The sequence below is a fragment of the Lagenorhynchus albirostris genome, chromosome 18, assembly GCF_949774975.1.
Source record: "Lagenorhynchus albirostris chromosome 18, mLagAlb1.1, whole genome shotgun sequence".
Lineage (NCBI taxonomy): Eukaryota > Metazoa > Chordata > Mammalia > Artiodactyla > Delphinidae > Lagenorhynchus > Lagenorhynchus albirostris.
The window spans coordinates 16,729,307-16,752,430 of NC_083112.1; the positions used below are offsets into that span (position 1 = coordinate 16,729,307).

At 38.9% G+C, this 23,124-nt stretch overlaps 1 protein-coding gene across 9 annotated transcripts in view; it reads right to left on the reverse strand.

The window, feature by feature from the left end:
• RNASEH2B (ribonuclease H2 subunit B) overlaps window positions 1–23,124 on the reverse strand; it is an 84,757-nt gene that overhangs the window by 55,888 nt on the left and 5,745 nt on the right. For 5 of the 9 annotated variants that reach the window (XR_009536717.1, XM_060128981.1, XM_060128980.1 and 2 more), the window contains exons 2-3: window positions 2,443–2,514; window positions 330–437 (exon numbers count right to left, since the gene is read on the reverse strand). Coding sequence is in view for 8 of the 9 variants with exons in the window: in XM_060128981.1 (XP_059984964.1) it covers window positions 330–437; window positions 2,443–2,514 (180 nt within the window). In the remaining variant the exon portion in view is untranslated. Of the gene's footprint in view, window positions 1–329; window positions 438–2,442; window positions 2,536–2,741; window positions 2,815–8,149; window positions 8,225–14,845; window positions 14,894–23,124 lie in introns of those variants that run through there. The other 4 variants (XM_060128978.1, XM_060128982.1, XM_060128977.1 and 1 more) reach the window with 4 other exon arrangements.

The window sequence follows — 23,124 nt, forward strand, 5'->3', positions numbered from 1 at the left end:
GTTAAAAACTTAAAGATCCTCAAAAATGGATAAGAGCAAAGAGCTTCCAGTGAACACAATGTGCACTCCATAGTACAAAAGTCATCTGACTCGGGGTGTGTCAGTGTTTTAGGAGAAAAATCAGAATTGTTAGTTAAAAATTTCCTACCATCTAAGACACACAGTTATTGATCTAAACTTGTTTAAATCTTTCCTTTCTCCTTGATTAAACCCTGCTCTGACGCCAACAAAGAAAAAACCATGGACCAGACTCCAAACTGGGCAGATAGATGTGAAGGATGGCAAAGTCAGGGTATGTGTTAATGTAAATATATACACTAGTCACTTACCTGATTGAACTGATTCATTTATAAACCAAGAATGGTTTTTTTCCTTGAAAACTTTTATTTCAAACAGCTGTGGTAGACACACATTGAACAAGTAAATGGCTCCTTCCCCTGTTAAAACAAATCTGTTTTTTATTTGTAAGTTTTCACACACACACACACAAATATCAAAAGACTATCTAATAGTTCTGAGGAATGTTCCTAATATGAACATAAACATACATAGATATAGTCTACACAAAGTGACTCCAAGGAACGCTTGTAGCTATCACATACAGATGCTTGTTTTCCAACTGTATAATCCTCACTGAACTTAGACCAATAAACACAAAAGTACAAATCATTTATCTTAACTGCTACAGAGCCTCTCATTGAGTCCTCTATCAGATCAGGAAGGAAAACCCATTTTTAAACTACCCAAACCTAATGGCTCAGCCAGATGAACTGAGTTGGCCTGTGGGCCCTGTCTCCAGGGCGGTGTACAGCCTCCCATACAGAGGGCGGGAGACAGGGCCTGCACACCTGAGGCGAGCTCCACAGGAGAAAGGCCAGGGCCCTACAACAGCAACGTGCTTTACGCCATGAGGAGTGAGGAAAGCCACACCCAACTGGATGAAAATTTCCCTTTCTTAAAACACCCAAAAAAAAGAAGTTAGAAGGGGGCGGGGACTGGGCGCATCTGCATGAATCTGAATGAATCCCTCCAATGCACGAATTTTTTTTCTAAGCATAGCAAAATCCAGGGCCCTGAGTTTGAGTCTATCTCAACTACATGCTGGGCGTGAGCCCTTGGGGAAGCTATATAATCCTTTCTGTACTTCTCTCTCCATATCTGTAAAATGCGAGCAATACTGAACCTACCTCAGTATTTTTTTTTATAAGGATTGAAAGATAGAATACGTACACGTAAAGCTCCTAACACAGCACGTTAGTGAGTGCTCAGCAAAAATTAGCCTTTATTTCTCCATAGTCAGCATAGCAAAATGTTGTCCACGGACATTTAGGTGAAATGAATTTTACAAGAAGCCTGACCTTTTTTGTACCTTCCTTTTGTTAAATGCTTTACTGATAACTAAAACTTCTCTTGAAAAAACATTTCTCACCTCATCTTACTCTTACATATACCTAGGAGTTCCACATAATATAACTGACCAATTACATTCAATTTCATTTTGAGGAAAAGAAAACTGGAGGAAGCCGGAATTTTTGCCTCTCTTGTTGTTTCTATTTATGTGTCTTTGCAACAACAATAACAACAAGGCACTGCTCACTGGATTTCTCTTGCTTTCACTATTCAGTACGACAGTCACCAAGAGGATGCTCTAATTTGCCAAATATCAGGTATCTACTCAAAGCCTTATAAAATTAATAATAACCTTGTAAATCTTATAAAATAAACTAATGGAGAAAAATTTCACACAGAGATAAATAGTATCACCAATATTACTATATACTTATAGTGTATTTTAATATTTTTGCCTAAAAATTATAAGACAAAGCAAAATACACTGACTATAAAGGTAAAATTGTTCCTGATAAAACATGTATCTCCTCAAAATACAATGTTTTTAATGCAAAAAAATCACCCCTTGACAGGAAAAAATATATATACTACTTTTCGGTCTGAACAAAATAAGGAAAGTACAGCTAAAAATGAAACTATTCAAAATCGTGGCATGTCCAGTAAAAGCCTTCCTTTTTTTTTTATAAACTCTGGTTATTTATTTTACTTTATAACATAAAATGAGTATAAATGGAGGCTAATATTGGATAACTACTTTAGGAAAAGTTGGCTTAAAAAGGCCAAGGAAAATTCATCTGTTTTCAGAGAGAAATCAAACACGCTCCATTTTTTTTTTGTTTTGCCATCATTTCTGATGAATACAGCTCTATGGATTAAATTTAAGAAGAAATAAAAAATGTTTAAGTCAAGTGAATTATCTTAGAAGACTGGTTATGTCATTAGCTTGCTTTTGTCACCATGTAATGCTATCCTACCTTTAAAAGCTATTCAGGAAGAACAAACATACAAAGACAAATAAATATATACACTTTTCAGCCACAACGTTTTAAAAATGTTCAAGTTACCATTATGGGGGGGGGCAGGAGCGCTTACCTGAACACGGGTTAACCAGTTTTACAAACATAAGCCCACTTTTCATCTTCTTTGAAGCATCTTTTAAATACTCTGAAAAGAAATGGTGAGTTTGTAAAATTAAAAGACATCTGTTTTGTTGCTCACTTTACTTACTTTACTTTTTCTTTCTTCTGTTTTTACGATTTTTCTTCCTAAAAATTTTAGCTCTCTTCTATTGCTTATAAATTGTGTGATCTTATGCAAATTATCAACTTCTCTGTGAAGTGCAGTGGAATTTAAGGTAGTTTTAATTTACTTCTTTGAGAAGTGCTGAGGAGCAGGGCTCAGAAGGGTTAAACCTTGGCTCAAGCACCCGACAGCTCTGTCACCTCAGGCAAGGGTCCTCATGTCCCGTCTCAGCCGTCACATGTATAAAATGATGATGATAATATGTACACTTGCCTTTCAAAGGATTAAACTAGCTAATTTGTTTAAAGTTCTTATATTCAGACAAACAGAAATAATAAATAATAAGTGACAGCTCTTATTATTATTTTTTTATTGTTACTATTATTATTAAATAGAACATTTAAAAAATCAATATGTACTGGACATTCATGTTTTTTGCTCCTAATTATGATTATCTACTCATGTCCTCTGCCCATTTTTCTAGTAGGGCATTCATCTTTTTTTTTACTACTGTATTAGGAGTCTTTACACAGTAAGGATATCAAATCTGCTTTTAATGATATTTTTTTTGGGGGGTGGGGGCGACGGGGCGCACCATGTGGCTTGCGGGATCTCAGTTCACAGACCAGGGATTGAACCCAGGCCATGGCAGTGAAAGCCCTGAATCCTAACCACTAGGCCATCAGGGAACTCCCTGTTTTTAATGATTATTTCACCACTTAGGAGATGTAAAATCTTTGTGTAATCTCATCAATAACTTCCTTCATGGTTGTATCCTTTGTGTTATACTTAGAAAGCCCTTCTCTCCCTCAAGATAATGTGAATTGCCCATATTTTCTTCTAGTACTTTCAGATTATAGTTAACCTATTTGGAATACATCTCTGTATAAGATATGGGGAGGAGATATCCAACTTTAATTTTTTGCAATAAGTTGTTCAGTTGTCTCCATGCCATCTAACTGAATAACCTATGCTAAGTGTTTCAAACACATTTATGAGTCTGTTTATGGACACTGTATTTTGACCCATGAATCTGTGGCTATATTAGCATTAGTACTTCAATATTTTAATTATTGTAGCTTTAAAATACATTTTAATATCTGGTGAGTTAAGTCCTCTCATTATGTTTCCTCCATGATATTTTAATGTCAAAGTTTAAATCATATAGATTAAAACATAAAGACCATGACAATTTTATTTATAACATCCTCATACATTTTGAGTGGCATATTTAAACCCATTTAAAGAATCTCTCTCCAAAAGGAACCAAGGGACTCTGATTAATAAGGGAGCAGAGCAACAATCTACCAAAGAGTAAATCAGAAAGCTCTGAGGAAGGAAGGGAACTTACAGTCACCTTTATTTTCTACAGCCCCACTCCCTTTACCCCACTTCAGATCTTCATAAACTTAAATATAGCAAGCATGTTTAGAAACTGGCTTACTGATAAATGGTGTAGGTACAACTTTTTTCTCAATAGTGACATTAAATATATAAAGAAAAAAACCCCTAATTTTGAGATTTTCACTTGCAACCAAATGGAATAACAGAAACCCAATTTAACAGCCAAAAAACAAAAATAAAAAGGACAAAATATGCAAAACAACTATTTTCAATACACTGAGGTTGAGCCATGCAGGACAGTTATCTGAGAGATGGGAAACAAATGAGGTGAGCCCTGTGATCGCCCCAGCTTACTGCCTTGAGACAGTTTCCAGGCCACAGTGCAGAATGGGAGAACCCAGGTGAAGCCTGGCTGACTCCCTGAGTTGTAGAGATGGAGCGGAGAGTTCTCAAGACACCATGGCTAGAGTTCACAGGTCAGCATGCAGGAACTGAGCAACAAAGAGAGAAAACCCCAGAGATCAGCAAAGAGTACTGCTTGAGTAGAGTATTCAACAGAGTACTGATCAGTGCATGCACGTGATGAAACTACCTAAGGGCAGGAGAAAAACCAGCTGAACAGATTAGAGGAAACAGTACCCCACATGCACTCGGGGCCCTGCACTGGGCCTATTCCCAGGCAGACTGGAAAACCTCATAATTCAGAGGACACTGGGTACAGTACTCCAAAGGGTCTTGCCTCAGTGGTAGGGGACAGACTAGACTAAATGTTGCTCCAGTCCCACCGAACTAATTTTAAAAGCAAGACCTAAAAGAATCAAACTGTTTCCAAGTACCTCCACTGTGTCCCAGAGTGAAGCTCAAGATTATTTATAGGAATACAAAAATATTCATCTGCCAAAAAGGTAAAATTCACAATGTCTAATCAAATATTACTAGGCATTCAAAGAAGCAAAAAAATATGACCCATAATGAGAAAAATAAAGAAATCAATTATTGAGAGGGGGTACTGATGTTAGACACAGATGTTAGAATGAAGAGACAAAAGGATTAAACACAGTATTCCTCATGTACAAAAAGTTAAGTAGAGACACAGAAGATTTTTTAAAAAGACCCAAGTTGAGATAAAAAATACATCAGATGCGATTAATGGTGGAAGAAAAGATTAATGAACTTGAAGACATAGCAATAGAAACTATCTAAAATGAAAACACAGAGAAAGAAGAATTAAAAATAAAGTATCAGCAAACTGTGGGACAACTTCAAGCATCCTAATAATTTATGTGTGAACTGGAGCTCCTGAAAGAGAACAGGGGGGAACAGAAGAAGTATTTGAAGTATGGCAGAACAGTTTTGAATTTGATGAAAACTATAAAACCACACATCCAAGAAGTTCAATAAACCCAAAGCACAAAGAAACAGGAATAAAATTATGCATCAGAATCAATAGTTCAAAACCAGTAATAAAGAAAACATCTTAAAAGCAGAGAGAAAAAAATGACATCATGTACTGAAGCACAAAGCTAAAAATGATAGCAAATTTCTTATTAGAAACAATGCAAGCCAGAAGACAATGGGGAAACATCTTTAAAATACTAAAAGAACACATGATGAACCCAGAGGAAATACCCTTGAAAAGTGAAGGTGGTCAATAGATTCTTTCAGAAATACAAGGGCTGAAAGAAATAATCACCAATGGACCCACATGACAAGGAATGCTAAGGGAAGTTCTTCTCTAGAAGGAATATGAAACCCCATGAAAATATGAATCTACACAAAGGAATGAGGAACACTGGTAATGGTGACTGCAGGGGTAAAGAATTTTTCTTACTATTTAAATATCTTTAAAGATCATTGACTAAACAAAAATAACAATTTAGTGCAGGGTTTATAACATATGCATAAATAAAATATATGACAATAATAGCATAAAGGCCAGGAAGGGAGAAATGAAAATATACCATTGAGAGTTTCCTATACTATATGTGGAGTGGTGTTATATCACTTGAAGGTAGACGTAATCATTTAAATATGTGTACAGTAAACCCTAAAGCAGCCAGTTAAATTACAAAACAAAACAAAATGCTGTTACTAATACGACAACAAAGGAGATGAAATAGAATCATAAAAAGCACTCAATTCAAAAGAAGGCAGAAAGGGAGTAAAAGAAGTACAAAGGGGCTTCCCTAGTGGCGCAGTGGTTGAGAGTCCGCCTGCCGATGCAGGGGATACGGGTTCGTGCCCCGGTCCGGGAAGATCCCACATGCCGCGGAGCGGCTGGGCCTGTGAGCCATGGCCGCTGAGCCTGCACGTCCAGAGCCTGTGCTCCGCAACAGGAAAGGCCACAACAGTGAGAGGCCCGCGTACCACAAAAAAAAAAAAAAAAAGTACAAAGAACAGGTGAGATAACTGAAAACAAATAGCAGAATGACAGACTCAAATCTAACCATATCAATAATCACATTCAATGTAAATGGACTGAACATCCCAATTAAAAGAAATTGTCAGACTAGATAAACAAGTAAGATAAAATTATATGCTTCCTATAAGAAACACCATTTATATATAAAGATACAAGTAGATTAAAAGTAAAAGGAAGAAGATAGAGTGTGCTTATCATGCTAACACTAATTAAAGGAAAGATGCAATGGCTCTGTTAATAACAGACAAAGGATATTGCCAGGGATGAAGAAGGTCATTTCATAATGATAGAAGGGTCAGGAGGAAATAATCCTCAATGTTTACAATCACACACACAGAGCTTCAAGATACACAAAGCAAAAACTGATAGACACTTCTGCCCCATCTCTAACCCCTGGGAATCACTAATCTGTTCTCTATCTCTAAAATGCTGTCATTTTGAAAATGTTACATAAATGGAACCACACAGATTCAATTTTAAGAAATCTTTTAAGACTTTCCTTTCTGCAACTTATAAAAATGTAAAGGATAAAGTTTAGCACTGTTAAAAACTTGTCCACAAACTAAAACAGGTTGTGATCTTCTCTCCTTTCCCTGCCTGCTGTTTCTCACTTCCCAGCATCACATTTCTTCATTATGTCTCAAGGCACAGAAAAGGTGACCTCTCTTTTTTCAGCAATACAGCCTTTATTTTATTTCAGTATGACAGTAAATCTTTCAACTGTAACTTGGCAAATTATTATTGATTTCTGTTTTTCTTTTTTTAATAGAAAACTTTGGTTCTAGTGATCCTTGCCAGCTCTTCCTCCAGCTTTCCCATTCCTCCAGAGCTTAAAATAATCAAACTTTACAAATATCCAAAATCTAAAAAAGATATTTTTAATAACTATTCAAGGGAAGCAGTGTTTCCATTTTTCCCAGGAAGAGCAGTAAGTCCAGAGGATTAGCTACAGCCTAAAATGTCAAACTATGAGAACTTTGGAATTACTAAGTACAAATAAATACTGACATTAATGTGTTCTGCTGCAAATGCCAGTGTTCTCTGAAATAGGCTTTAAGATATATTAGTGTAGATAACACTGAAATGTCTATGTAACAGGGGAAAAAAGTCATCTTTTCTCATATAGAGCCTACAAAACAACTAGCTGTTGGACTCAACCTTTCAACACAGAATTCCAAGTGAGATGCTATACTCTTTAACACAGCATGCATTTCAAAATTCATCTCTCCTGCCCAATTCATTCATTCATTTGTTAATTATTGATTAGTAAAAACTGACCCAGCCTCTACCCTTGGGGAGTTTTCAGATGTCCCATGGAAGAGACATATCTTGAATCAAATAATCACACAAATGTAGACTGCAAATATAACAACTGCTGAGAAGAAATACATGGACTATTAGACCTTATGAAAGATGATGTAACACAGATAAGGAGGTCTGGGAAGGCTTCCTGTGTGTAACACTGGTTGAGTTCTTTGCTTTGATGCCTAAGGAGTCAAAGGAAGCATGCATTCACTTTACCAGCTAAATATTCAGTTGGCTTCTGGGCCAAATCCAGTGCACAGGAGGGTTTTGTTTGCTATGCACATTTTTAAAAATTTGAATTAGGTGCCAATATTTGGAAATCAGGTAATTTTACATGAGATATATTTTCCCTAAATATGAAAAAAAAATCGTTGGGCAAAGATTTGCCTTGCACTATCAAAACACCTGGCAGCAACGAACATTTTGTTAAACGGCAGCTACCACTGTCTAGTTCCCTTTAGTCTTCCAAGGCATCTGTACACTCACCTCATGGTTGGATGATTATCAAATGCCATGTCTATGCTCACTAAACTGCATTCTCATTTTCTAGATTCTAGGTACCTACAGCAAATATCAGATGTGAATAAGTAACCATTTAGTAATAAACACTATCCTCTTATTGAAACTGATTCTATTACCAATTTTACTATTCTAGGCACTGAGGATATAGCTGTGAATAAAACAAAGCCCCTATGCTCACAGAAAGACTGCATTTAATACACCCCTTCATCTTCCCCTGTCTGCTTCTTCTCCACCCCAGTCCCTCAATCCTCTGCCCTCGCGCCTCAACTATCCAGTGCTACAGGGCAGGGAGTAAGACTCAGATCTGCCAGAACCTAGAGCCCCCGTGTCCAGAACTGCATTGTCAAACAGAAATAAAATGCACCCCATAAATATGAGCCACATTTGTAATTAAAACTTTTCTAGAAGCCATATTAAAAATACATAAAATAAATTTTCAATGATATATTATATTTAACCCAATGTATATATCTAAAATATTTTTATTTCAATACATTAAAAAATATGAAATATATTAGCATGATGTTAGCTGTGGGTTTTTTATAGACGCCCTTTAACAGACTGAGAAAGTTTCCTATTCCTAATTTTTTGAGTGTTGTTATCACGAAAGAGTATTTTCTCAAATGCTTTTTCTGTGGCTGTTGAGATGATTATGTGGTTTGGGGCCTTTATTTTATTGAAATAGTACAATATATTACATTGATTGATTTTGGTATGTTGAACCAACTTTGTATTCCTAGAACAAATCCCACTTGGTCATGTTGTATAATCCTTTTTACATACTCCTGGATTTGGTTTGTTACTTTTTGAGGATTTTTGCATCTATGTTCATAAGGGATATATTCTGTAGTTTTCTTTTCTTATGACATCTTTGTCCGGTTTTGGTATGAGGGTAATACTGGCCTCACAGAATGAGTTGGGAGGTAGTCTCTCTTCTTCCATTTTTGGGGAGAAACTTGTAAAGATCTGGTATTAATTTGTTCATTATTTAGAAGATTTTGCCAGTGAAGCTATCTGGGATTGGGCTTTTTTCTATGGAATGGTTTTAATTTACTAATCTAATCTCTCTACCTGCTATAGGTCGGTTCAGATTGTCTACTTCTTCTTGAGTCCGTTTTTGTAGTTTATGCCTTTCTAGGGATTTGTCCATTTCATCTAAATTATCTACTTTGTTGGCATACAGTTGTTCATAGTATTCCCCTATGTTCCTTTTTTATTGACTATTTCTATAAGATCGGCAATGATGTACTCTCTCATTCCTGATTTTAGTAATTTGAATTTTCCTTTTCTTGGTCAGTCTAGCTAAAGATTTGCCAATTTTGTTGATCTTTTCAAAATGGCCTCCTTTGACTTCACTGATTTTTCTGTGTTGTTTTTCTGTGATCTTTATTTCTTCCCCTAGTTTGCTTTGGGTTCAGTTTGTTCTTCTTTTTCTAGTTTCTTAAGATGAAAGATAAGGTTATTGATGTGAGATCTTTCTTCTTTTTTAATATAAGCATGTACAGCTATATATTTCACTCTGAACGCTGCTTTACTTCCATTCCTTACATTACTGTGCTCCATTTTCTTTCTTTTCAAAGTACTTTCTAGTTTCCTTTGTAATTTCTCCCTTGATCCATTGATTATTTAGGAGTATGCTGCTTAAAATTTCCACATATTTGTGAATTCCCCCAATTTTTTTTTTTTTTTTTTGTGGTACACGGGCCTCCCACTGCTGTGGCCCCTCCCGCTGCGGAGCACAGGCTCTGGACGCGCAGGCTCAGTGGCCATGGCTCATGGGTCCAGCCACTCCACGGCATGAGGGATCCTCCCGGACCGGGGCACGAGCCCGTGTCCACTGCATTGGCAGGCAGACTCTCAACCACTGCGCCACCAGGGAAGCCCGAATTCCCCAAATTTTCTTCTATTAATTGCTTATTTTCGTTTCACTATTTTTAGAGAGCATATGTTGTATGATTTCAGTCCTTTGAAATTTATTGGGGTTTGTTTTACGGCCTAGATTATGGTCTGTTCTGGAGAATGTTGTTGTTGAGTGCAATGTTCTATAGATGTCTCTTAGGTCTTGCTGGTTTACAGAGTTGGTCAAGCCTTCTATTTCCTCGATGATCTTCCTCCTAGTTGTTTTATCCATATTGAAATGAGTTATTGAAATCTCCCACTATTATTGCTCAGTTTTCCACATTACCCTTCTTTTCAGTCAGTTTTTGCTTCATGCATTTTGGGGCTCTGTCATTAGGTGCATATGTTTATAATTATTATAGCTTCCTAATTGTCATTATAATTATCCCCTTTTCTGTCCAGTAACAACTTTTAATACATTTACATTTCATGTAATTACTGATAAGGTAAGATTTACATCTGCCATTTAACTCTTTGTTTTCTATATGTCATGAAGTTTTTGTTCCTCTTTTCCCCTATTACTGACTTCTTTCCCGTTAAATAGATATTTTCTAGCACACAATTTTAATTCCCTTGTCATTTCTTTCACTATATTTTAGGGGGAGTTATTTTCTTAGTGGTTGTCCTGGGAATTACAATCAGCATCTTAACTTGCAAGAACGTAGTTCAGATTAATGCTAACTTGAAATTTTCAATATCATAAAGAAATTTCCCTGCAATGTATTACCCCCTCATTTGTACTATTATTATCGTACAAATTACATCTTTATATAAGCCCATCAACAGTTTTATAATTATTGCCACATGAGGTTGTATTTTAAATCAGAGAGAGAAAAGTTACAAACAAAAATACATCTGTACTGTCTTTTATATTTTTATCTATGTATTTATCTCTACCAGTGATCTATAGTCTTCATGCAGATTCAAGTTACCATCCAGTGTCTTTTCCTTTTAATCTGAAGGACCCCATTGTGATTTTCAGGTCTTAGTTTTTCTTTACCTAGGAATGCTTTAGTTTCTCCCACAGTTCTGAAGGATAGTTTTATCAGACAGAGAACCCTTCGTTGACAGTTTTTCTTTCAGCATCTTTAATATGTCATCCCACTAACTTCCAGCCTCTATGGTTTCTACTGAGAAGTCAGTTGTTAATCTTATTGAGGCTCCCTGTATTTGATAAGTCATTTTTCTCTTGATGCTTTCAAGATTCTCTCTTCGTGTCTGTCTTTTGATGGTTTGACTATGATGTGAGTAGGTGTGGATCCCCTTTAGTTTACCCCCTTGGAGTTTACTGAGCTTCTTAAATCTGTATATTATTTGTCATCAAATTTGAGTCCATCTGCCGATGCAGGGGACACGGGTTTGTGCCCCGGTCCGGGAAGATCCCACATGCCACGGAGCAGCTGGGCCCATGAGCCATGGCCACTGAGCCTGCGCGTCTGGAGCCTGTACTCCACAATGGGAGAGGCCACAACAGTGAGAGGCCTGTGTACTGCAAAAAAAAAAAAATTTTGAGAAATGTTTCACTATTAATTGTTTAAATATTCTTTGTCCCCCTTTCTTTTTCTCTCCTCCTCTGGGACCCATTATAAATATTCTGATATGCTTGATGGTGTACTACAGGTCTCTGAGACTGTTCAGTTTTCTCAATTCTTTTTTCTTTCTGTTCCTCAGGATGGATAATATCAATTGATCCATCTTCAAGTTTGCTGTTTCTTTCCTCTTCTAGCTTAAATCTGCTGTTGAGCCTGCTAAAGAAATTTTCTTTTCAGTCATTGTAATTTTCAACTCCAGAACTTATATATTCTTTTGTAATTTCTATCTCTTTATTGATATACTCTATTTTGTGAGATTTCATTGTCATACTTTCTTTTAATTCTTCAGACATAGTTTACTTTAGTTCTTTGAGTATATTTATAATAGCTGATTAAAATCTTTGTAGAATAAGTCCAACATCTTGGAACCCTCAGGAGCAGTTTCTATTGATTACTTTTTTCCCCCTGTGTATGAGGCATACTTTCTTATATCTTCATGTGTCTCATATCTTTTTATTGAAAACTGCACATTTTAGATAATATAACAATAAATGTGACAATTCTGGAAATCAGAGTCCCTTTACCTAACTCTCTAAGACTTATTGTTGTTGCTGCTTTTGGTCATCGCTGCAATTGTTACAATTTGTTTGTTTAGTGACTTTTCTGGACAAATCCTGTAGTCTCTATTCCCTGTTGTGTGCAAACACTGATGTCTCAGTTAGCTTAGCGTTAGCTAATGACTGGTCTGAGATATCCTTAAAAGTTTTGAACCAAAAAGTCTCCCAACATTTGCTGAGGGGATCTTCATGTGTGTTGGGGCATGCCTTCAACACTCAGGCAATTTAAACTTCTGCCTTAGCTTTTATTTACTGCTTCCCTTGGGCCTCAAGGTCAGTCAGAGGTGAGAGAATCGGGCTTCTCAGGTCTTTCCTAGGTATGCACACAGCCTTGCATGTGTGCACAGTGCTGTAATTCCCTAGGAATATGTCAGAGCTTTTCAAAGCCTTTTACGGAGATTTTATTCCCATATCTTCCTTTTAAGTTTTTGGCCAGGTTCTCATTTCCGCAACTGGCATTGCCCCCTCAGCAGCTGAGTATCAATTGCCGCTGAGTGTTTTTGACAAAGGTCCTGGGGATAGGGTTTTCCTGCCGAGTGAGTTCTGAGCTCCAGTCAGGTCAAATGACAACAATGCCCTGTGAACAGGGCTTTTCCAGGGAGCTGGAAGACAGGTCAAATAGGGACAATGCTCTGGGAATGGGACTTTTTTTTGAGGAGCCCCAAACATGGCCTGCCCATCCAGTGGTTGCAAGCCTGCTGGTTTTCAAGGTTACGGTAGATCTGAGCAAAGGGAGATGGGAGCAGTTCAAGTTGCAATGCCACAAACCTTGCTCAGTGAGATTCAGCAGTTTTTCTTGAATAAACACTCCTCGGACTGTTGGAAGCCTTTGGCTAATTTCAAGAGTTCTGAAAAAGTTGATTTTGGACATCTTTGCCAATGTTTTCACTGCTTTTACGGAGGAGTGGATCTACCGCCATCAGATTTTGAAGACTTAGTATGAAAAAATAACTCATATTGTTATAATACTTCTAATATATCCCTTAGTTGATAGTTTTGTGTGTGTCCCTTAAGCACACAAAATTACTTTTGACTATAAGCTAAAGGCTCTGTCAAAGATAGACAGTTTAGGGCTTCCCTGGTGGCGCAGTGGTTGAGAGCCCGCCTGCCGATGCAAGGGACACAGGTTCGTGCCCCGGTCTGGGAAGATCCCACATGCCGCGGAGCGGCTGGGCCCGTGAGCCATGGCCGCTGAGCCTGTGCGTCCGGAGCCTGTGCTCCGCAATGGGAGAGGCCACAACAGTGAGAGGCCTGCGTACCGCAAAAAAAAAAAAAAAAAAAAGATAGTTTAAAATTTTTCATTTAAATTTGGAAAATCCTGGGTTATCCCATGGGCTAGCTCCTCACCCACCAAGCTTGGAAGCTCCATCGTTTTTCTTTTACCTGCAACATCAGCACAGCTGAAGGATAGGTAAATTAATTAGGGAAGCAAAAAATATCTGCTTTTAGAATAATGGGAAAGAATCAGAAAAGTAGGATTGGGACTGTAAAGAAGGGTTTTCTTCTATAAACCTATTTTTTTAAAAATTTATTTATTTATGGCTGTGTTGGGTCTTTGTTTCTGTGTGAGGGCTTTCTCTAGCTGTGGCAAGCGGGGGTCACTCTTCATCGCGGTGCACGGGCCTCTCACCATCGCGGGCTCTCTTGTTGCGGAGCACAGGCTCCAGACGCGCAGGCTCAGCAATTGCGGCTCACGGGCCCAGCCGCTCGGCGGCATGTGGGATCCTCCCAGACCAGGGCTCGAACCCATGTCCCCTGCATTGGCAGGCAGATTCTCAACCACTGAGCCACCAGGGAAGCCCTATAAACCTATTTTTAACTGATACCTATTTCTTTGTCATGTCAGCATAGAAAGGACACAAGATCTGAAGTCAGACAGATCCATAATCCATTCCCAGCTCCTCTTCTTACTCAGTAGTGTAACCTTGGGCAAGATATTCAACCTCTCATGCCTCACTTATTTCATTTACAAAACGGGCATAGTAATTATTTTACAGGTTTTTGTTAGGCTTAAATAAATGTGAAAGTGGCTAGAACATGCAATAAGCACTCAATTAAGAACCAGTGTCCTTGCTCTTAACTATGTGGAAACATTAAGAATGTGTTGGGAATATTAAGATCAAAATATAAAAGTCAAGAATTCCAAGCACAGAACTACCAAAGGGCCTAACAATTAGCTTTCCAAGAGCAGACTAAATTAGGACCAGTATGGGAACACCTCGGAGATACTGTGGGTTCAGTTCTAGACCACTGCAATAAAGTGAATATCACAATAAAGCTTATATCGCAATAAAGCGAGTCACAAGAACTTTTTGGTTTCCCAGTGTGCACATAAAAGTTATGTTTATACTATAGTGTAGTCTGTTAAGTGTGTAATAGCATTATGCTTAAAAAAAGTACATCTTAATTTAAAAATTTTGCTAAAAAATGCTATCATTGGATCTTTCAGTGAGTCGTAATCTTGCAGTAGTAACAACAACAAAGATCACACTGATCAACATAACAAATACAGTCATAATGAAAAAGTTTGAAATATTCTAAGAATTACCAAATGTGACATAGAGACATGAAGTGAACAAATGCTGTTGGAGAAATGTCGCCAGTAGACTTACCCAACGCAGAGTTGCCACAATCTGTCAATCTGTAAAAACATGCAGTATCTGTGAAGTGCAATAAAGCAAAGCGCAATAAAATTATGCTTGTGTATTCTTTTTAAGAAGCCAGAACACAATGCATTTTATGTGCAAAAATTAGGATAACATATAGTAAAGTACCCAGCAGTTTTTGGCACATGGAATATGCTCGATAAATGTTACATGAATGTGTTGTTTGATTTTTAGAACAAGCTCAGTAAGAAATGATAAAAGCAAGTTTTTATATTTAAGGAGCCAAACTTCATTTATATGGAAAATTTACTCATGTGAAACACCGTCTTTTAAAACCATGCTGAATAAAATAAGACTTCACATTTCATTTTTTAAAGAGTAAGCTTTACACTTTCTTTTTTTGACTGTTTTCTCTTACATAAGAGATGACATAAGCCATGATGGCTAAAAGAGTATTTTACAAAAACAGAAAAAAATCAGACAAATCAGAAGCAGGTCCTCAGTCTCTTTCGGCATTTCAGATTCAATAATATCTTAAACTTCCAATTATCTCAAGCCCTGCCTCTTGAGTTGATGTCTAACCAATTCCACACAGTTTTCTTATGGTCTCTGCCTTCTCTATAAAGATCCAATTTTATGTCCCACTGGTCACCACGAACTCTAGCGGCAAATCTTCCATCTGTTTACCATCCTGATCTAAATACCTCAACAGAAAGGAAACTCTGATTGCTACTTTCCTGACATTTGAACTTTAAAGAAAATATACCCATGACAAAGAGACAACTGTGTCCAGTGAATGTAAAATAACAAATAAAAGCTAATATGTATGCAGCATTTACTGTATACCAGACATTATATATATATATATGAGGTATGTGTATATATATATATATACACATGTATATATTCATCAGATTATATGTATATATAATCCTTGTAATATCTCTATGAGGTAGGTACCATTTTAACTCCCAGTTTTGTAGATGATAAATTTGCCTAAAGTTAGGAAACCTGTCCAAGGTCACAGAGCTATTCAGCTATACACAGAGCCAAGATTTAAATCAGGCAACAAACATTTTAAACTATGACACTTTAGAGAATCTCTTTTTTTTCTCCCGTTGCGGAGCACAGGTTCCGGACGCGCAGGCTCAGCGGCCATGGCTCACGGGCCCAGCCGCTCCACCGCATGTGGGATCTTCCCGGACCGGGGCACGAACCCGTGTCCCCTGCATCGGCAGGCGGACTCTCAACCACTGCGCCACCAGGGAAGCCCTAGAGAATCTCTTAATCTGAAGTCCCATCCTTCCTTCTTAACTCAGGAAACATACTCAGGAAAACAAAACTGTGGCTGTGAAGCACAATAATTATCTTGGTATAACTGTTCTCCTATGACACAACATCTCAAACTCATCTGTCCCCCTCCTGTCCTGTCCTCCTCAGAGGCTTCTTTCTCATCAGTTGCCCCACTCCAATCTCATCAGTATCCCCCAAGTGTCAGGGGTGCAGCAGAAGGAAGAGAAGGAGGGGGAGCTAAGGAAAGTGAGAAAGAGAAAAGGGAAGGATCAAAAAATAGATAAAAGAAGGATGAGAGAAATTTGTTGTGGGATACAAGAAACATCTGGTGGTAAAAACAGATAAAGTCAAGTTTGACCAATGGAAAAAAAAGGAAACTGATGTTATTAGCGATTACAATACCCTATGCACAGCTGCATATATCCTCTGCCCCCAATTATCTATGACATCTTAATGCTTAAAAATTAGAGTGCACAGCACATTATCAATGCATAGACTTAAACATTCAGTATGTTTGAAAAGTTACTCGTGAAGTATTGTACAAGCCAAAATGGAACATTATTTTTCATCTGCAGAGTATACAGTATGGGGTGTTGTACACTTGATATGAAGTTATTTATCAACTAGTTTTTAAACTTGGCAGCTCGTTCTTATCCCTCCCTTGGTTAAGACAAGTTTCTTCATATCGTTTAAAGTTCAAAGACACGAGACAGGAGAGAGAGAGAGCCACCTTTTTGCCAAGTGTTCTTATGACTTGGAAGCAATGGGCATTTGTTCGTGACCCTGTCCGATTTTTGGCACATAGCAGATAAGCTCTGAGAAACACACACCCCCTGTTAAACGGAGAAGAAAGAACAGACATCAAAGCACCACTCATTTTATTTTTAGATACCATATCAAGGCTATTCAGGTTTCTTATGAAGATCCAATAGGAAAAAAAAAAAGAGAGAGAGAGATAAAGATTATCACTCTCACACTCATGCAATATGCCCTAAACAGGTCCCAGTTCATTTTCTTTAGACTTCAGCCATTAGAATATATTCAGACCCACTGGTTCCCTTCTGCCTGATTGGCAGAGATACCTCCTTGGGAACGCTTTGCTAGGACACAAATACGATGCATGCAAGACAAATCAGCATAATTTCCAAGTTACTTGCCGCTTCCAGGAATGCTAATTTCAGTAATAACTATATGCCTTCCTTTCCCAAGATGTTAGTACTGCCATCAAAGAGATCTGGGTCATTTTCCTGGCTTTGAAGCTCTCAGCTTCCTCAAACACTACAGGAGGCAAACCAAGAAAAGCTAGAGAGTGGCATGCAATAGAAAAAGAATTTCCAAGTACCGGGTTCCTCTAAGAATATCTTTTCATTTTGAAGTTTTGAAGAAAATGGCCTTTGCCAAGACCATAGAAGATAAAATCTCCATTCTTTTAGGGCTGACCTATCAATGGCCACATTTCTAGGAATGGCTTGTGCACTGAAGAAGAAACTGATGCCGAACTTCAAGTTTGTAGCCAACTCAAAGCCACAAAGAACAGCAACATATAGAGATGGAGCCGAGGCCTTGAGACATCCGGGAAGCAGGAAAATTCTGGTGAGATAGAAAGGACAGACCTGACTGGGACGTCCAATGACAATAGCACTGGCTCATGGAGAGGAGGTGTGCCTGGTTCCTGGTCATCAAACTGACAACAGAGGACACCCAGCCCTCCTGTCCTCCCACCTCTCCCACAGGGGCAAGGACCATCATCGGCCAGCAGAGTGGCCTTGCGCACAGAGCAGGGGCCCTGGAGGACGCAGGAGAGCTGACAGTCTTTGCCACTTAATTCCTGTTGAGTGTTGGGCAGATTATTTGACTTCTCTGAGTCTTGTAAAATGGTGATAATAAAGCTTGTGTTGCCTACTTCCCATGGTCACTGTGAGGGTCAAATACAATAACACACAATATCATCAGAGTGTATTACAATGGTATAAGAGATGGAAGATACGGGCCTAGGAGACAGGTTTCCTAAAAATTATATAAACCTTGGCAAAGGAAGGAGAGTATAAGTTATAGCCAAACCCAATTCTCCATACAATAAACCTCTGCCACATCTCTATGCCATTCAAAGACCACCAATTAACAGGAAACTCAGAATGCTGGACTGAGACAGGCTGGGTGACGTGGCTGAGGCTCCTGGCCGGAGCGGGTCTCACTGGAGAGGGAGGGCAGTGGTCGGCTCTTGTGCTGTCCATCCTGCACCTTTTCCTTCCTCTGGACAAAACACTCCCTACCCTCAGCGCCCTCTGCCATCGCTCTCTCCCACCTGTAATGGTAGTGGAGCTCACCCCTCCCTGGCTACAGCTCATAGTGGGTAGAGGCTAGGGTTACAAGTGATCTCAGGAGCTGGTCAGAAGCCTGTCTTGAAAACTGTAAACAAAGAACTAAGAAAAGAGGGGTTGCTTCTCCCAGCAGACACCAGGAGGCTTGGGGCTTGGGTGCAGGGTGTATGCAGCCTGTTTTATAGGAATCGGAAGAAGTTGATTTGAGACAAGGAAGTTAACACTGAGAGAGGCAGAAACCCTGCACCTCCTGGTACTGCAATGCCCTATTCCAGAGGTCTCTGAGCTCTCCACCAGCCTGCCACCCTGCCCCCAACACAGCCGGCCCTTCTTAGGAACACGTGGCCCTGCTAAGGAAGTCCTGAAGAAGCATCAGTCACGCTTTCTAATACACAATCAGGATGCATTGGCCCCACACTAAAGAAAGAGTAATTACCATACTAAGGTAGACTCATGGTCCGTTCAAACTGGCATCCTATTTATGGCAAACACACCAAGGTCGTTTGCAGAAAACCATGCTTGTCTTCAAAAATTCAAGCTCAAATGGCTTTCAAAACATCCTGGCCAGGCTATATGTTCACTATGGTTCTGTGAATTTATCTTCACCCCTCCTGCATCTGATTGTATTTTCAGTCTTTATCCACTCTTCAAGATAATCCAAGGCCAATATCACTGATGAACATAGATGCAAAAATCCTCAATAAAATACTACAAAACAAATCCAACAGCATATTAAAAGGATCATACACTATGATCAAGTGGGCTTTACCCCAGGAAGGCAAGGATTCTTCAATATACGCAAATCAATCAATGTGATACACCATATTAACAAACTGAAGGATAAAAACTATATGATAATCTCAACAGATGCAGAAAAAACTTTCAATAAAATTCAAGACCCATTTATGATAAAAACTCTCTAGAAAGTGGGCAAAGAGGGAAACCACCTCAACATAATAAAGCCCATCTATGACAAGCCTGCAGCCAACATCGTTCCTAATGGTGAAAAACTGACACCATTTCCTCTAATATCAGGAACAATACAAGGTTGCCCGCTCTCACCGCTATTATTCAACATAGTTTTGAAAGTTTTTGTCACAACAATCAGAGAAGAAAAAGAAATAAAAGGAATCCAAATCAGAAAAGAAGTAAAACTGCCACTGTTTGCAGATGACATGATACTATACATAGAGAATCCTAAAGATGCCACCAGAAAACTACTAGAACTAATCAATGAATTTGGTAGCATAGCAGAATACAAAATTAATGCACAGAATTCTCTTGCATTCCTATATACTAACAACGAAAAACCTGAAAGAGAAATTAAGGAAATACTCCCATTTACCATTGCAACAAAAAGAATAAAATACCTAGGAATAAACCTACCTAAGGAGACAAAAGACCTGTATGCAGAACACTATAAGACACTGATGAAAGAAATTAAAGATGATACAAACAGATGGATACCATGTTCTTGGACTGGAAGAAAATGACCACACTACCCAAAGCAATCTACAGATTCAATGCAATCCCTATCAAACTACCAATGGCATTTTTCACAGAACTAGAACAAAAATTTCACAATTTGTATGGAAACACAAAAGACCCCAAATAGCCAAAGTGATCCTGAGAAAGAAAAACGGAGGGTTTCCCTGGTGGCGCAGTGGTTGAAAGTCCGCCAGCCGATGCAGGGGATGCGGGTTCGTGCCCCGGTCTGGGAAGATCCCACATGCTGCAGAGCGGCTAGGCCCGTGAGCCACGACCACTGAGCCTGCGCGTCCGGAGCCTGTGCTCCGCAATGGGAGAGGCCACAACAGTGAGAGGCCCGTGTACCACAAAAAAAGAAAAAAAAGAAAAACGGAGCTGGAGGAATCAGGCTCCCTGACTTCAGACTACACTACAAAGCTACAGTTATCAAGACAGTATGGTACTGGAACAAAAACAGAAATATAGATCAGTGGAACAGAATAGAAAGCCCAGAGATAAATCCACGCACATATGTTCACCTTATCTTTGATAAAGAAGGCAAGAATATAAAATGGAGAAAAGATACCCTCTTCAGTAAGTGGTGCTGGGAAAACTGGACAGATACATGTAAAAGAATGAAATTAGAACACTCCCTAACACCATACACAAAAATAAACTCAAAATGGATTAAAGACCTAAATGTAAGGCCAGACACTATAAAACTCTTAGAGGAAAACATAGGCAGGACACTCTATGACACAGATCACAGCAAGATCCTTTTTGACCCACCTCCTAGAGAAATGGAAATAAAGACAAAAATAAACAAGTGGGACCTAATGAAACTTAAAAGCTTTTGCACAGCAAAGGAAACCATAATCAAGACGAAAAGACAACCCTCAGAATGGGAGAAAATATTTGCAAATGAAGCAACTGACAAAGGATTAATCTCCAAAATATACAAGCAGATCATGCAGCTCAATATCAAAAAAACAAACAACGCTGTGCAAAAATGGGCGGAAGGCCTAAATAGACATTTCTCCAAAGAAGATACACAGATTGCCAACAAACACATGAAAGAATGCTCAACATCACTAATCATTACAGAAATGCAAAACAGAACTACAATGAGGTATCACCTCACACCAGTGAGAATGGCCATCATCAAAAAATCTACAAACAATAAATGCTGGAGGGGGTGTGGAGAAAAGGGAACGCTCTTGCACTGTTGGTGGGAATGTAAATTGGTACAGCCACTACGGAGAACCGTATGGAGGTTCCTTAAAAAGCTAAAAGTAGAACTACCATATGACCCAGCAATCCCACTACTGGGCATATACCCTGAGAAAACATAATTGAAAAAGAGACATGTACCGCAATGTTCACTGCAGCACTATTTACAATAGCCAGGACATGGAAGCAACCTAAATGTCCATCGACAGATGAATGGTTAAAGAAGATGTGGCACATATATACAACGGAATATTACTCAGCCATAAAAAGAAATGAAATTGAGTTATTTGTAGTGAGGTGGATGGACCCAGAGTCTGTCATACAGAGTGAAGTAAATCAGAAAGAGAAAAACAGGGGCTTCCCTGGTGGCGAAGTGGTTGGGAGTCCGCCTGCCGATGCAGGGGATGCGGGTTCGTGCCACGGAGCGGCTGGGCCCGTGAGCCATGGCCGCTGAGGCTGTGCGTCCGGAGCCTGTGCTCTGCAACGGGAGAGGCCACAGCAATGAGAGGCCCGCGTACCGCAAAAAAAAAAAAAAAAAAGGGAAGAGAAAAACAAATACCGTATGCTAACACATATATATGGAATCTAAAAAAAATATGGTTCTGATGAATGTAGGGGCAGGCCAGGAATACAGACGCAGACGTATGGAATGGACTTGAGGACACGGGGAGGGGGAAGGGTAAGCTGGGACGAAGTGAGAGAGTGGCACTGACTTACATACACGACCAAATGTAAAATAGCTAGCTAGTGGGAAGCAGCCGCATAGCACAGAGAGATCAGCTCGGTGCTTTGTGACCACCTGGAGGGGTAGGATAGTGAGGGTGGGTGGGAGACGCAAGAGGGAAGGGATATGGGGATATATGTATATGTATAGCTGATGCACTTTGTTATACAGCAGAAACTAACACAACATTGTAAAGCAATTATACTCCAATAAAGATATTTAAAAAAAAGATAATCCATTTCAAGTATGTACTGCCTACTCTGGGAAGCAATACTTCTTATTTGGTATATTTGTTATAAGTAAACTCATAACAAGCTTCTTCAGTGCTCAAAATATGACCTACAGATTCTTTGTCAGCTTTATTCATGTCACTGTCTAAGTTTCTGTCTTTATCAAAATTAAAAGAAAAAAATTTCAGCCCCCTAGCTCCCCATTAAATCAGTCTAACCATCTTTTTCTAATTCTATGTAGAACTATAGTAAACAGAACCAGACAGTACTCTTGTGTAACCTCAGTGTCCCTGAGTGTTTTAGTCAGTGTTCCCTCAAATAAGAAGTAAGAGTAAATAGTGAAATAAAGGCAGAAATAGAAAAATGAGAAAAAATTTAAGAACACTGGAATTCATTCTATGATACATACAACACAAAAAGCCTGGAAAAAATACTTCCAAAATTGTTATTTTTCAGTGGCAGGATGATGGACAAATTCTTTTCTTCTGTATATTTTTCTGCATTACTAAAATTTCTACACTGGGTACGTACTACCGCTCTAATAAAAAAAGTTAATGAAAAAAAAAACCACTGGGAAAAAAACGTGTAAGTGAAGAGTTAGATGGTCAGAACTGAAGTTAAAAGAGCAACTGACGATGGAAGAGAGTCTTGCCAAATGTTGTGAGGACTTCAGGCCCTCGCAGGGAAATCAGCTCTGGCTGGGGAGCCCTCAGCCAGCCTGGATTCTAGCAGTTCCAGAGGCAGGTAAGGAAACAGGCTCAGAGCATATCGGACCCTTTCACCATTGAGCTCACTCCACTTTAGCGAACAGTCATACCTAGAACAGAAAGGCACTTTCAAAGATATTTTAAAAACAAATATAAAGGACCTCTGAAGGCTGGAAGGCCTAGGTGGCATGCTTGCTTTCAGAGGTACCAGGCAAGGTTGGGTTCTGAAGCTTAAGGCCAATGAGCCCACCAATGAGGAGCTAACGGGGGCCACCCGGGGAGAACGTGCCTGGATCCTCCCCAGCTTCTGGCA